Below are 13,067 nucleotides of genomic sequence, written 5' to 3' on the forward strand. Positions count from 1 at the left end.
CCTAAATGTTGTGATTTATATTTATTCCTCATAGTTTTGTTTCGGTCAGTTAATGTGAGGAATTATTCCACGTGTTGCCACATAGTGCTGGAGGGTAAAAAAAACTCACAAAACTTTAAACATCATAGATCAGTGGTTTTAAGTTTTTTCCTTGCCATATATGATCATTCTGGTCCTTAAATTTAAAAGCCAGCTAAATAGTTTAATGTATAAAGAACTATAAAAATATTTTGAATATTTTTAGTTTCAACTTTGTTCTGTTGAAGTTTGTGTAACATTTCTTTCTACTTGTACTGTTGAAAGTAAAATTTATTTAAATGTTTAATTTATTTTATTTAAATTAATCACCTTTTTAATTGTATCATTCATTTTATAAAAAAAAATGTTCTACTTGATCCCCTGAAACTCCCTTGCGAACCATGGTTTGAAAACTGCAGTCCTAGATCAACTTTATTCAGTAGATGTTTGTATATGTTTGAGTCTCTGACTCAGTTCAGCTTTTTTGACATTCCAAAGCAATTTCAAGCATTTGGAACCTGCGTATATGCCATAAAATGTTTTTTTCTCTCTCTCTCTTTTTCCAAAAATGCTGTCATATGCTGAACTTTGGACGTGCCAAACATCTCTTCTGACGTCTTTGTTTTGCTCCCCATCACCTTTAACCAACACCATGAATTTCTGGGATTCAAATACACAGCAGTAAGTAAGACTAATACAGGGAGAATAGCACATTATCACCTACTTGCTTATTTGAGAGTACAATAGTGTGTGTTATTCTCTGTGAACATATACCAGCAAGTTTCTCTGATCAAAATTGTTTTTGTTTTCTGTCCGTTTTCAGCAGCAGAAGAATCTGGAGGGATACGTGGGCTTTGCAAGCCTCCCCAACCAAGTGTACAGAAAGTCTGTGAAGCGGGGCTTTGAGTTCACCCTGATGGTTGTGGGTAAGGAAACACATCCTTTGAATGTATTGATTTTGATCTGCTTTATAATCTTCAGTATGCAGTTTGCAAATACCAAACTACACTCAACATGCAACTAATTTAGTCACACGTTTCTTGTGATGGATTTAGTGTGCGCTGCAGTCAGTTTGACCACTTGAGAAGCTTCCAGTCTAGTTTTGAATGTTAGCCAGTTTGAGACTACATTCTTGACATTTGGTCTAAACACTGTTTGGATAACACACAGGAAGCAGGGGTTGAATGGCAGTGATTTCACATCCTGTTCATCTTGAAAAATATAAAGAGTTCAGTGAAGTCTAACCTAAATGGCTGACATTTTACAAAGCATCGTTGTGAATTTGATTCTTTCATGCTTAATCAAGTTTGCGGTGATACAGGATCGGTCCTGTTTTTGCTAGAATTTGCTGTGAAAGCTTACGGAGCTGTGTTTGCTTTGGCTTTGCGTGTGAGCTGCGGTTTTATACCCGACATCTAATCAGAGTTATTTTCATTCTCAAGTGAAAGGCATGTTCAAGACATTACTTGTGGTCTTTATAGCTGCAAAAAATCGTCTGTGGTTAGACTTGGTTGATGGTTTAAACTTTGTCATCACAAAATATCCCAATATTGAACTGATTATTAATGAACCATGAATCATTAATTGAGTTTTATAGTGCTTTCTCTTGCTGATTTGTTTAACAAATTAGCTGGACTGTGGGGGTGGACTTTACCCAGTTGCTCTTTCATTAGTGTTTGGGTATGGAAATCTGCCAAGTCTTTAATAGTGCCAGCCACTCGCCCTGCCAGAAGCAATTTACTCTAGTTAATGTGCTGACCTCACTGCGTGAGACTGCACAGTTGAATGCTGCGCCAACCGTCTCCAGCGCTCATCTGTTGGCTGTAGTTTAGTCCCGCTGCTTGTGCTCTGTATTCACACTAATAATGAAACATCATCACACCAATGGAGAAGTATTGAGTCAGTCATGTTTCAATTTCCCAAACAATTAGCAGGAAGTATTTAGAATGAAGTTCACTTAGTCACATCTTGACCATTAATGCTGGCAATACTGCCAAAAAGCTGCTTGAAGTTAATTCCACTGTTCTTCTGTGAGGTTCTTTGGGTTCTTAGACAATCATTTAGATTGGATGCAAAATATGCCATTCCCTCCAGCATTGCATAATACATTTAGAGGAGGTTCGCACAGGGCATGTCCTTGCATTCCATCTGCACTATTATTTTAATTGTTTGTCTATTTACTCATGCATCAGATGAATGTCACATTTTTAAGATTTGACATTTAATGCTAGAGGAGTCCATAAGGAAGCCATTAAATTGCGATTTTGAGATCCTCTTTTGTTCTTTTAAAATCTACCAAAATAATTTTTACAAATCGTGAGTTAATGTTTTGTCAAATAATAAACAATTTAGTCAATGAATAGTAATAAATTAAAATCACCCAACTTTCTAGATATTGTGTCTGCATCCACTGGTTCAAAGCACATATCTGTCAAGCATTATTTATCTTTGGAAAATGCATCTTAAGAGTCCTGTATTTCATATTTGTCTGTACTTCATTATATTGGTAATGAAATATTCTCTGGGCTTATAGTCCTGACTGTCATGTCTACTGATTTTATACAGTACTTTTTAAAAGTTTGGTTTAAAAAAAAAAAAAAAACAATGTTTTTGAAAGAAGTCTCTTATGATCATCAAGGTTGCATTTATTTGAATTGTCTTATTATTATTATTATTGTTATGTTGAAAACTACTCCTTAATATCTTTTATTAAAGCTGTAAAAAAAATTTTTTTCAAGATTAGGTGAATAGAAAGTTAAAAAGAACTGCATTTATTTAAAATATAAATATTTTGTAACATTGTACATTACTTTGACTACATTTTTTTTAATTGCATTAATTTAATGCATCCTTTATAAATAAAATAAAATAAAATTTTAATTTTAATGTATACAGAAGAAACTAAAAATGTAAAACTTGTTTTGCAAGCAGTGGTATTTCATATAAAATCTTTTTTTTTTATGTTGTACTGAATTCAGTTATCATCTTAACCTAAGCTTTCTCTGTATTTTCTGTTCTTTTTTGCAGGAGAGTCAGGGTTGGGAAAGTCCACACTGATAAACTCTCTGTTCCTGACGGATCTGTACTCTGGATCATATCCCGGACCTTCACACAGAATCAAGAAAACAGTTCAGGTATAAAGAGTGAAGCTATGTTTCCTAAATGTCAAGAGATGCTGCTTGTTCCTTCTCAGTTGTGAGCTGGGAACAGAAAGTGGCAAGCATAATATATATATATATATATATATATATATATATATATATATATATATATATATATATATATATATATATATATATATATATATATATATATATATATATATATATATATATATATATATATATATTTTTTTTTTTTTTTTTTTTACTTGAATATAGATTTATAAAGGTTTTTAGATCATAACTCCATGCACACATTTTTAGGTTCCTATGCTACTACTGGCTTCTCAAGTATACTTAAGTAATACTTCAGTAATAGCTATGCTATGTCCTGCATGTTTGTACTTGTAGCCTTTAAAGTGTCTGTGAGTCCAGAGCTTTGCACAACATTTCAGCTTTTTGACAATTGTCTTTGCATCAACACCATTAATACCCAGTGGTATGTTAACAAAAGTGACCAAGCAGACATTAGCTACTAGTGTTTACACCAGCCATTTGTGAGGTCTTTTTTAGTATTTACATATTACATGTGTTGATGGCCTCAATGTAGGAGGAGTAATTCAGATGGTCTGTTATCCACAGGTGGAGCAGTCCAAAGTGTTGATGAAGGAGGGAGGCGTCCAGCTTCTGCTCACGATAGTAGACACTCCAGGATTTGGAGACGCTGTGGACAACAGCAACTGGTGAGAACCATTTTCGCATGTTTGGTGGAGTGCCAGATGTAATGATGAAAGCATGGTTCAATATCAAGTTGCTTTATATAATTAGATGGCTGTGTGATTGTGTTTTCATAACTGTGGCTTTGCTTTAAACCAAAAGCATGATCTGAATCTCCTGTGTGTTTTCTGCTCCAGCTGGCAGCCGGTCATTGATCACATTGACAGTAAGTTTGAGGATTATCTGAACTCCGAGTCTCGTGTGAACAGACGGCAGATGCCGGACAGCAGAGTGCACTGCTGCCTGTATTTCATTGCACCCTCCGGACATGGGTGAGTGATCGGAGACCTGGCCTTCTGATTTCCTGCTGAGTATTATTCTTTATAGAAGGAGAAAACCTCCCATTTAGCATCACTAATTAAAGTAGCTTCTGTGCGTTTGTGACGCAATTCTGAGTTTCGGTTTTTGTGTCATGGTTTGAATTAAACTCTACAATTTGAGGTAAGAAAGGTACAATATGCATTAAATTGATCAGAAGTGTCAGTAAAGATTGTTACAAAAAAAATTGTATTTCAAATAAATGCTGTACTTTTGACATTCTATTCACAAAATAATCCTGAAAACAATGATCACAGTTTCCACATAAATATGAAGCAACACAGATGTTTTCAACATTATGTAATAATATTTTTTGAGTAGCAAATCAGCATATTAGAATGATTTCTGAAGGATCATATGACATTGAGTAATGAGTAACGATGCTGAAAATTCAACTTTGCATCACAGTAAGAAATTCCATTTTAAAATGTATTCAAATAGTAAGCAGTTATTTTAAATTGTAATAATATTTCACAATATTAGTATTTCTTAGCAAATAAATGCAGTCTTGTTGAGTGTAAGTGACTTCTTTCAAAAACATTTAAAGAAATCTAATATAAATCTAATAAAATAGGTTGGTTGTATTCAGTCAAACCAGTATTCAGTCTTTTTTTGTATATCATGCTTCAATTAATTTTCCCTTTATGTTTGTCAGTTTTTTTTGTGCCAAGATGTTTGATTATGGATTTCATTGACAAACCAGAGCTGAAGTCACTGAATTTTCCTCTTAGTCAGTAAAAACATTAGAATGACTGTTACTGTAAGCAGCTGTTCTCAGACAATAGTGGATCTGTGCTCAGTCGCAGTGAAGATGTAGGAATGTGTCGCTCTATTCAGTCTTGTGTCCACACAGTCAGGATGATTATCAGAACGGAAGAATGCTACAAAGTAAATAATATGGGTGTTGTTGCCTATTATTCAAAACGGAAACCAGTTTTGGCTGTAAAACTACAAACATGACTACTAGTGAATTTTCTTTTATAAAACAACAATATTCATAACAGCAATATTTCAATTATTAATATTCAAAAAGTGACCAATTCAATTTACAGTAAATAATTACAATAATAATAAACTCTTCTGAATTAAACAATTTATCAGATAATTGTTGTTGTTGTTTTTATTTTGTTCTTTTAAAATGTGGATAATCAGATATTCTATCGTTGTAATTTTGAATATAGTTGCACTATTGTAAAACGACATTATTCCGTTTCTAAAGCCAATGTGAGTGGTCTTTACCTGAAATAGTTCAATCCCTGCCCTGATCTTAAGTGTGAGTTATAGTTTTGGTGATTCATGCATTTACAAAGACTTCTTAAAAAGTGAAAGAGACCAAGAGTTGACTGTGTTGTATGTTTTTTCACCAGACTGAAACCTTTGGACATCGAGTTTATGAAACGGTTGCATGAGAAGGTCAACATCATCCCACTGATTGCCAAAGCAGATACCCTGACACCCGAGGAGTGCCAGCAGTTCAAGAAACAGGTCAGCCTGCTGCAGCCTCCTGCTCTCATGTGCTAAGTGCCGCCCATTTAAACCCCTGATTAAGAAAAAGGCAAGAAGAGACCTCAAGAGTTCAAGCCTCCGGCACCATGTGTGTCCTGAGTGCTTTGCCATCTGTCAGAGTATTATCTCTGCAGGAACCATGAGCAGGAGCGCAGCGTTACCGCCCATACAGGAAAGATCAGATTAAAAGATTTGAGCACATCCACAAATAAATAAACAGAGGATGTTCCTCAACCCTAAAACAATTGCTCTTGGTGATCCTCTGGGCCTGAAGGAATCGCAGAGGGTTTCTAGGGCTGGGCGATATGGGCAAAAAATCATATCGCTGATTTTTTTTGGCGAATTTGCGATATACGGTATCTCTATTTGCATTTTTTGTATTTGAATTCAAAAATGTGTCTTTTTTTATATATATATTTCACTTAACATGCAATGTTGTCCAACAAAACAATACATATTAAAGGCTATGAAAACAAATAAAGGGAATGTTACCATGTATTTAAAAAATCAGGCTTTTAAAGCGGAAGTTAAATTCAGAAGTTAGCGAAAGTTAACAATATGTCTTACCAGTTTTTAAAGGTCTTAATATGAAGATTGTCACATGTTTAGATCAAATTGGATTAAGTTATGCACTTTCTCCGCAGCAGCTCAGTCTGTCCTCTGCTATATTTTTCAGTTGCTACTTTATATTGATATAAACGGTAAGCCTTAAGTGTTTCTGTGATGTTTATTTATTTATTTTATTATGTTTCTGTAGATTATGCGAGAAATCCTGGAGCACAAGATCAAAATTTATGAGTTTCCAGAGACGGATGATGAGGAAGAAAATAAGATTGTGAAAAAAATCAAAGTAAGAGTTCCACATTTGTATTGATTTTCCAAACAAAAGCATTCATAATTGATGTGCTCATGGTAGTGATGTCATGCCCATTTATTTTAAACAAGTCATTTCTCAGGGAATTAATTAAATGTTCTGAGGAAGCATCTTTGTGTTGTACTTTGTATTTCAAAAGGAAAATTAAAAAAATGCCCTGTTTTATTTGATCTGTCCCCAAGTGTAATAAAGTGATAGTTCTGGATCTGTGTCTGTGGAGGTGGACAGGACATGTGGTTCACCAGGTGGCAGCACATTGAAAGTTTGCCAAGCTTTCCATGTTGCTTTAGCAGACAGATTCCTTGTACACAGCCATCCATGAGCCTCTCTATCTCTCTCTCAAGGATCGGTTGCCCCTGGCTGTGGTCGGAAGCAACACTATCATCGAGGTGAATGGCAAGAAGGTTCGAGGAAGGCAGTACCCATGGGGAGTGGCAGAAGGTAGATGGACTTGAAAAGCCTTCGACAATTAATAACTTTTAGAGCTGCAGTTTTAATTTTACAAACCTCTGATCATTTTGGTTGAGTAGCTAACATTAAAATAAATCACTTTAAATGGGTTTGTGCAGTATCAGTTATCTTTTTGTTAAGTCTTTGTCCAGTAGTTAACAATTATAAATGGCATTTGAAGAGTAGCTTGTTGTGTTTAAAACCTAATAATCTTTTCTTTCTCCATAGTTGAGAATGGAGACCACTGTGATTTTACACTCTTAAGGAATATGCTTATAAGGTACAAACATAGACACTGCTAATCAAACACATTCATACAGTGAGTTTGGCTTAAGTCTTGTGGGAATAAACTGAGGAAGCACAACAACAAAAGCTTTGTGAGAGTGAACGAGACTTCACTTTTCAATTTGACCACAAGAGCAACTTTTGTTAAATGCATTGCTTAAAAAGTGTGCTGTTTCTTCATCATAAATAGCACTTGGTTTCATATTTTATATATCTAATGTATTGGCGCTCATACTTTAAGCATGGCTTTGTGGAGCCAGTGTATACAAATCGACTTGTTTTGTGTTAGAACCCACATGCAGGACCTCAAGGACGTCACAAATAATGTCCATTATGAGAACTACAGAAGCAGGAAGCTTGCGGCTGTAACCTGTAATGGAATCGACAACAACAAAACCAAAGGGCAGCTCACCAAGTAAGGAACGTTTAGTAACATATCACTGATTTTAAACAATTGAGTCTACTAAATCCAAGAACATGCACTCCATATCAAACGACAAAGGCCTTTGACTGCATGGTCTGTCCTGAGATTCAAGATGTTTATATACTACCAGTGTAATCGGAAATGCCTGGAATAACAAAAGACAGCAGGCATCCATTACATGCTGGGTTACATTCCATGCTGCTTCATCTCAGACACTTAAAACATGCTCCACTCTGACCTCATTGTGTCACAATGTGTGAATGTAAACTATAACACGCAAGCAACAGTGTGTTTTCCTGGAATGTGTTACTCCACAACTTTAGTGTTTCGTATAAGAATTTGAACAGCTATCATATTAGCATTTATACTTTTGAATAATTTAATACATCTGAAATAACAAACAAACCTACACCTACTCTGAAATTAACTTTAAATATAGCATTTCATTTATAATGAAGGTTTTGGATCAATATGAGTAATGCTTAATTGTCAAACAGCGTTGTGACATTTTATGTTGCATCATTTCCTGTTGTCTGCTGTATTGAAGAGCACACTATAAACCACCATACTTATATTTATGGGTGGCCTACTTCTTGTTTTAAACTCTACATAAAATGCTGTTTGCAAGTCAAACTGGACTAATTCTATTACATTGTTATGTAATGTAATATAATATAATGTATTCTATGTAATCTAAAATGTAATGAAAAAGAGGAAGGGGTTTAAACAAGTAAATGGGGTCAGATTCTAGTTCATGTTGACTCTTCATCGTGTCGCTTGAATGTATTTCCTGTCAGTACATTTCTCTTGGTGACGTTATGTTTGACGATGTTTATATTAAGATATCCCTTCACAGTTTGCTGTGCTCGCTAACCCTTAATTTAAGAAGCCAGACTCTTAACACAAGTACATATGCATGAGCACGCGCTCACAGAAACATTTGTGGTCACGTCATGCAGCTTCCAAGTAGTCGAATGTCACCTCTAACATAAAATACAGTTGTTGTTTTTTTTGCAGGAAACCACATTTAAGTGTTATAATCCAGACTAGTCTTTCCTCTGATCTGCTTTCTGTTGACACATTGTTTTGCTCTTCAGTGCACAGTATGACTTGTAGCATGCTAAGTGTGTGTGTTTTTGTTTTTTAGAGTTGACACGGTTGAAGGCATGTAAGTGGTCATTTACATTTTTCTAAATCCATGTTGTATGGATCCTCTCTTCCTCTGGGAACAGTGTCTTTTAGTGTCCGTTTTCTCCCTCTTTTTCCAACAGTTCCATGTGGGATTTTTCCAGGGCGTAATAAGGGCCTTTCGCACCACAGCAACCTTTTCATAGTACCAGAACTAATTGTGGAACTACCCACTTTTGGGCATTTTGGGCGATTTTAGTACCGGACTACCTTTTTTGAGAACAAATTAGCTCCTACTCCTGAGCAGGGTATAACCAGCACAACTGGTATTAACCGTGACATAAAGTGACGAGACATTCAGCCAAGTATGGTGACCCATACTCAGAATTCGTGCTCTACGTTTAACCCATCCGAAGTGCACGCACACACCGTGAACTGCACCATTTATGCTGCAGCACCCAGGAGAGAAGTTAGGGGTTCGGTGTCTTGCTCAAGGGCATTTCAATTCGTGGTATTGCCGGCCCGAGACTCGAACCCACAATCCCTAGGGTTAGGAGTCAAACTCTCTAACCACTAGGCCACGACTTCTCCTAAAAGTAGACACTGATTGGCCAGACATGTTTGAAAATGCCTCACCTGCAATGATTTAAAACCCTGTAAACGTGCTGTAGACATTGTCAACTTATTTCACAAGTATGATGAACAGCAATAAATATACGGACGCAGGCACTTGTAACAAATGTAGTACTGCCAGTTGTCGTTGGAGATTCTTAGTCCTCCTTTCTGTTCCTTCAGTCGCTTTACGTATACGTCGACATTCCATGTCTATTATTTTGAAACCTGTGAAACGCAACAAAAACACAGCTCCAATCACAGCGTCCTCTTGTTATTTTTCTTTGTTAACGTTGTTGAACATTGTGCACAAATGACATCGCTGTTGACGGGCTTATGTCACGTCCTAGAACACACGGTCGGTGTAAATGCAATACTTTAAATGATACTGGGAAATAGTTCGCACAAAATTGTCCCTGTACTTTAGTACTGTTCATTTAGTTCTGGAACTAAAGCGGTGCAAAAGGCCCTATAGACCTTGTGACAACAGCCCAGTGGTACTGGTTAGATTAGGGGAAACTAAACCCTTCCTTATTTTCCAAATGTGAAATATGTTTGTCTGTGAGGGGGAGAAAAAAAATTGATTCACAGATGTATTGTAGTTCTTTTTCAGACTTTGATTCACAAACATGGTTGCATTCAATTCAAATTCATTCAATTCAAATGTTTGCATTTCTTTGTAGTGACAATAGTGGCCATTTATTTTCCTTTTAGTATCATTTATATTAGGGCTGTAATGATTTCTTGATTAAATTTGAGTACTCCGTTATCCACCTTATACTTAAACGCCATTTTCTGTGAAAGTGTCCTTTAGCAGCTGTAGGGAAATAACAAGAAGAATAACAAAGTGCAGTAAATGGTCAAACTGTTTGCACTAATAACTAGTGTTTTCATAATTAAAATAACACATTAAAATAATATGTTAAGAGACACTTGTTTGCGATATCAAGCAGCTAAACGAGCTGTTTTGTACAACTAAAAATAGCTGGAAGGGAATGACACCAGAAACCAGATTTTTCAGTTAAGTTATTTCAAATAATGATTTTTATGGTCTTTTAGTAAAAAAAAAAAAAAATTGTTAAAGATAATAACCCTGAATGAGATGCATCTTGAATGAATCATTTTGAATTGCTTGGATAAAAATCATATCGTGAGGCCTCTAACGATTCCCACCATTGTTTCTGCCTTCGCATATGTTCCTGCCGTACCTCTTCACAGCTTTCCTGTACCACTCACTAACTTCAGCATAATCGCTTTGGCCATTAACTGCTTTCAGGTTCCTCTGAAACCAGGGTGTTTGTTCACTGTTCTTCCTCCTTTTTCTATGCTTTAGCAAGACTGGCCATGATAAGCCATTAGGTCAGGGGCGTCACACTGACCTCATCTTTGTGATGAGGAGTAGGCAACGAGGGCTTTGTTTCCATCACTTCTCGTCTTGTAAAGATGCACAGGGATTGCTCTAGGGGAAACTGGGATGTGCGCTCATGATTGTTAATTGCATGTGTCAATACTAGGAGTCCTCTCGCCCAGATGGAGGAGGAGAGAAGGGAGCATGTGACCAAAATGAAGAAGATGGAGATGGAGATGGAGCAGGTGTTTGAGATGAAAGTAAAGGAGAAGATCCAGAAACTGAAAGATTCAGAGGCAGAGGTACTGACAGCACAATTCATCAGGGTGTCCGAAAATAGATTGGGTGATACAACTGAAAGAATTCCATCTATATATATATATATATATAAGAATTATTTGTTGTAAATTAAAAAGTGTTTTATGCAAGAAGTAAAACAGTAAGAGAATATACATTCAAAATTATGTTATGATTACACTGTTTTTGCTAAATTAACACAATGATATTTAATCATATTTTCCTTAATATTTAATTACGTGAATAAATACTTTTGCAAACATCAGTTCAAATTTAAAAGTATTTTTTCTCATTTTTATTTAGTTTAAATTGATGTACTAAATTAATTGAAATAAAATGTATTAAAACTGTAGACAAAAATATTTAAAAAGACCAACAAAATTACTAAAAATAAAATGAATAAAAACTGTTACAGACGTATTATACTATACTATATAGAACATACTATATAGACTATATACTATAAATAAGACCAAAAACCAATTAAAACCTTAGGTAAAATTTAAACAAAAACAGAAAATGTAAAAATAAAAACTAATTCATAAGTGTTATTAATTAAAAGTGTTATTTCAGTATCATTGAGATTGTTGCACACACAAGTTTGAAATACTTTCCAAAACTTTTGTTTTGTGCCCTGTGCAGCTGCAGCGGCGTCATGAGCAGATGAAGAAGAACCTGGAGGCTCAGCATAAGGAGCTGGAGGAGAGACGACGTCAGTTTGAGGAGGACCGATCCACCTGGGAGACCCATCAGCGCATCCTGGAGCAGCAGAGGATGTATGTAAAACAATTACATATTATACAATTTTTATCTCTTTTTAATTTCACAAAACATTATTTTATTTATTTATTTTGCAAACAGACCCTTCTGAATTTCTATAATGCATCCCTGCTTGTTTCAGTTATTTATTTATTTATTTTTTCTCTACAGGAGTTTGGAAAAGAATAAGAAGAAAGGGAAGATCTTTTAAAATCATTTCCGATGACCAGGTTGTCCTCATTAGCCAATCCCCCCCGACCTGATATCTGTGCAGCCTTCAGACTCCGAGCTGTCCTTGCAGTCTGTCGGAGGCGTTCAAGCTGTTCATGGACTTCTGCTAAAGCGTTTACCTTTGTGAAACTCAGTCTTAGACGAGCCAAACCCATAACAATCTAAACGAAATCTATACTGAATTCACTTGCCAGCTGATGTCTGCAGTCATATTGCAAACAAAATTTCTAACTGTTCAACTTGTTCAATTTTGGTGATAAATTGTTTACTCTTTAACTAAATAACAAGAACCTCTATAACAGGAGTGTTTTTCCTTCGGTAAACCAGAGAATCCCATGCAGCAGGCCAAATTCTACAACCGTAAATGCACAAATGACATCCGGGGATGGGCAAACGCATTATTTGCTCTTTTGGCTTATTTAGTTTTTCTCTTAATGCAGAAGTGTTTCCAAAGTATAATGTCTGTCTAGTCCATATCCTTTGACCACCTCCTATAACTTCATTAATGTTATACGTCCACCAAGACAGCTAACGTAATATTTCTTTGCATACTCAGCAGACGGGAGTCTTAATTCATGGAGCGCACCAGAGATGTTCTGATGAAAGAGTGGTTTCAGCATGTTTGTCTGTAAGCTCACCTCTGCTGCACAGTATTTCAGCTGTTAGGACACGAGTCCAAAGCAATTTTTTGTTTTCTTTCGTATGTTCTCTGTTTCTGTATTTTTCAGTTTTTTCATTCATATTGTACAGTCTCTTAATAAACTTGTGATGATACAGGTTGATCATTTAGATTGCTGAAACAAGACTGGCAACCGTCATAAGTGTTTTTTTGTTTTGTTTTTTAATAAACATTCAAACTACTAAAAATCTACCCACAACAACGTTTTTGTACAAGAAACACTGATCATAATATTGAAATGATCTTGTTACTTGGCAGTT

The 13,067-nt window shown here is 35.6% G+C and overlaps 1 protein-coding gene across 1 annotated transcript; it reads left to right on the top strand.

Moving 5' to 3' along the window:
• Positions 1-789: 789 nt before the first annotated feature.
• Positions 790-12,902, top strand: LOC128030382 (septin-7). Its single transcript, XM_052617945.1, has 12 exons — positions 790-944; positions 3,046-3,152; positions 3,762-3,862; positions 4,034-4,168; positions 5,582-5,699; positions 6,478-6,570; positions 6,939-7,035; positions 7,273-7,324; positions 7,619-7,744; positions 11,008-11,143; positions 11,781-11,914; positions 12,069-12,902. The coding sequence occupies exons 1-12, from the start codon at positions 935-937 to the stop codon at positions 12,106-12,108; spliced, it is 1,149 nt and encodes a 382-aa protein (XP_052473905.1). The 5' UTR covers positions 790-934; the 3' UTR covers positions 12,109-12,902.
• Positions 12,903-13,067: the final 165 nt, after the last annotated feature.

Source organism: Carassius gibelio, chromosome A16, assembly GCF_023724105.1.
Source record: "Carassius gibelio isolate Cgi1373 ecotype wild population from Czech Republic chromosome A16, carGib1.2-hapl.c, whole genome shotgun sequence".
Lineage (NCBI taxonomy): Eukaryota > Metazoa > Chordata > Actinopteri > Cypriniformes > Cyprinidae > Carassius > Carassius gibelio.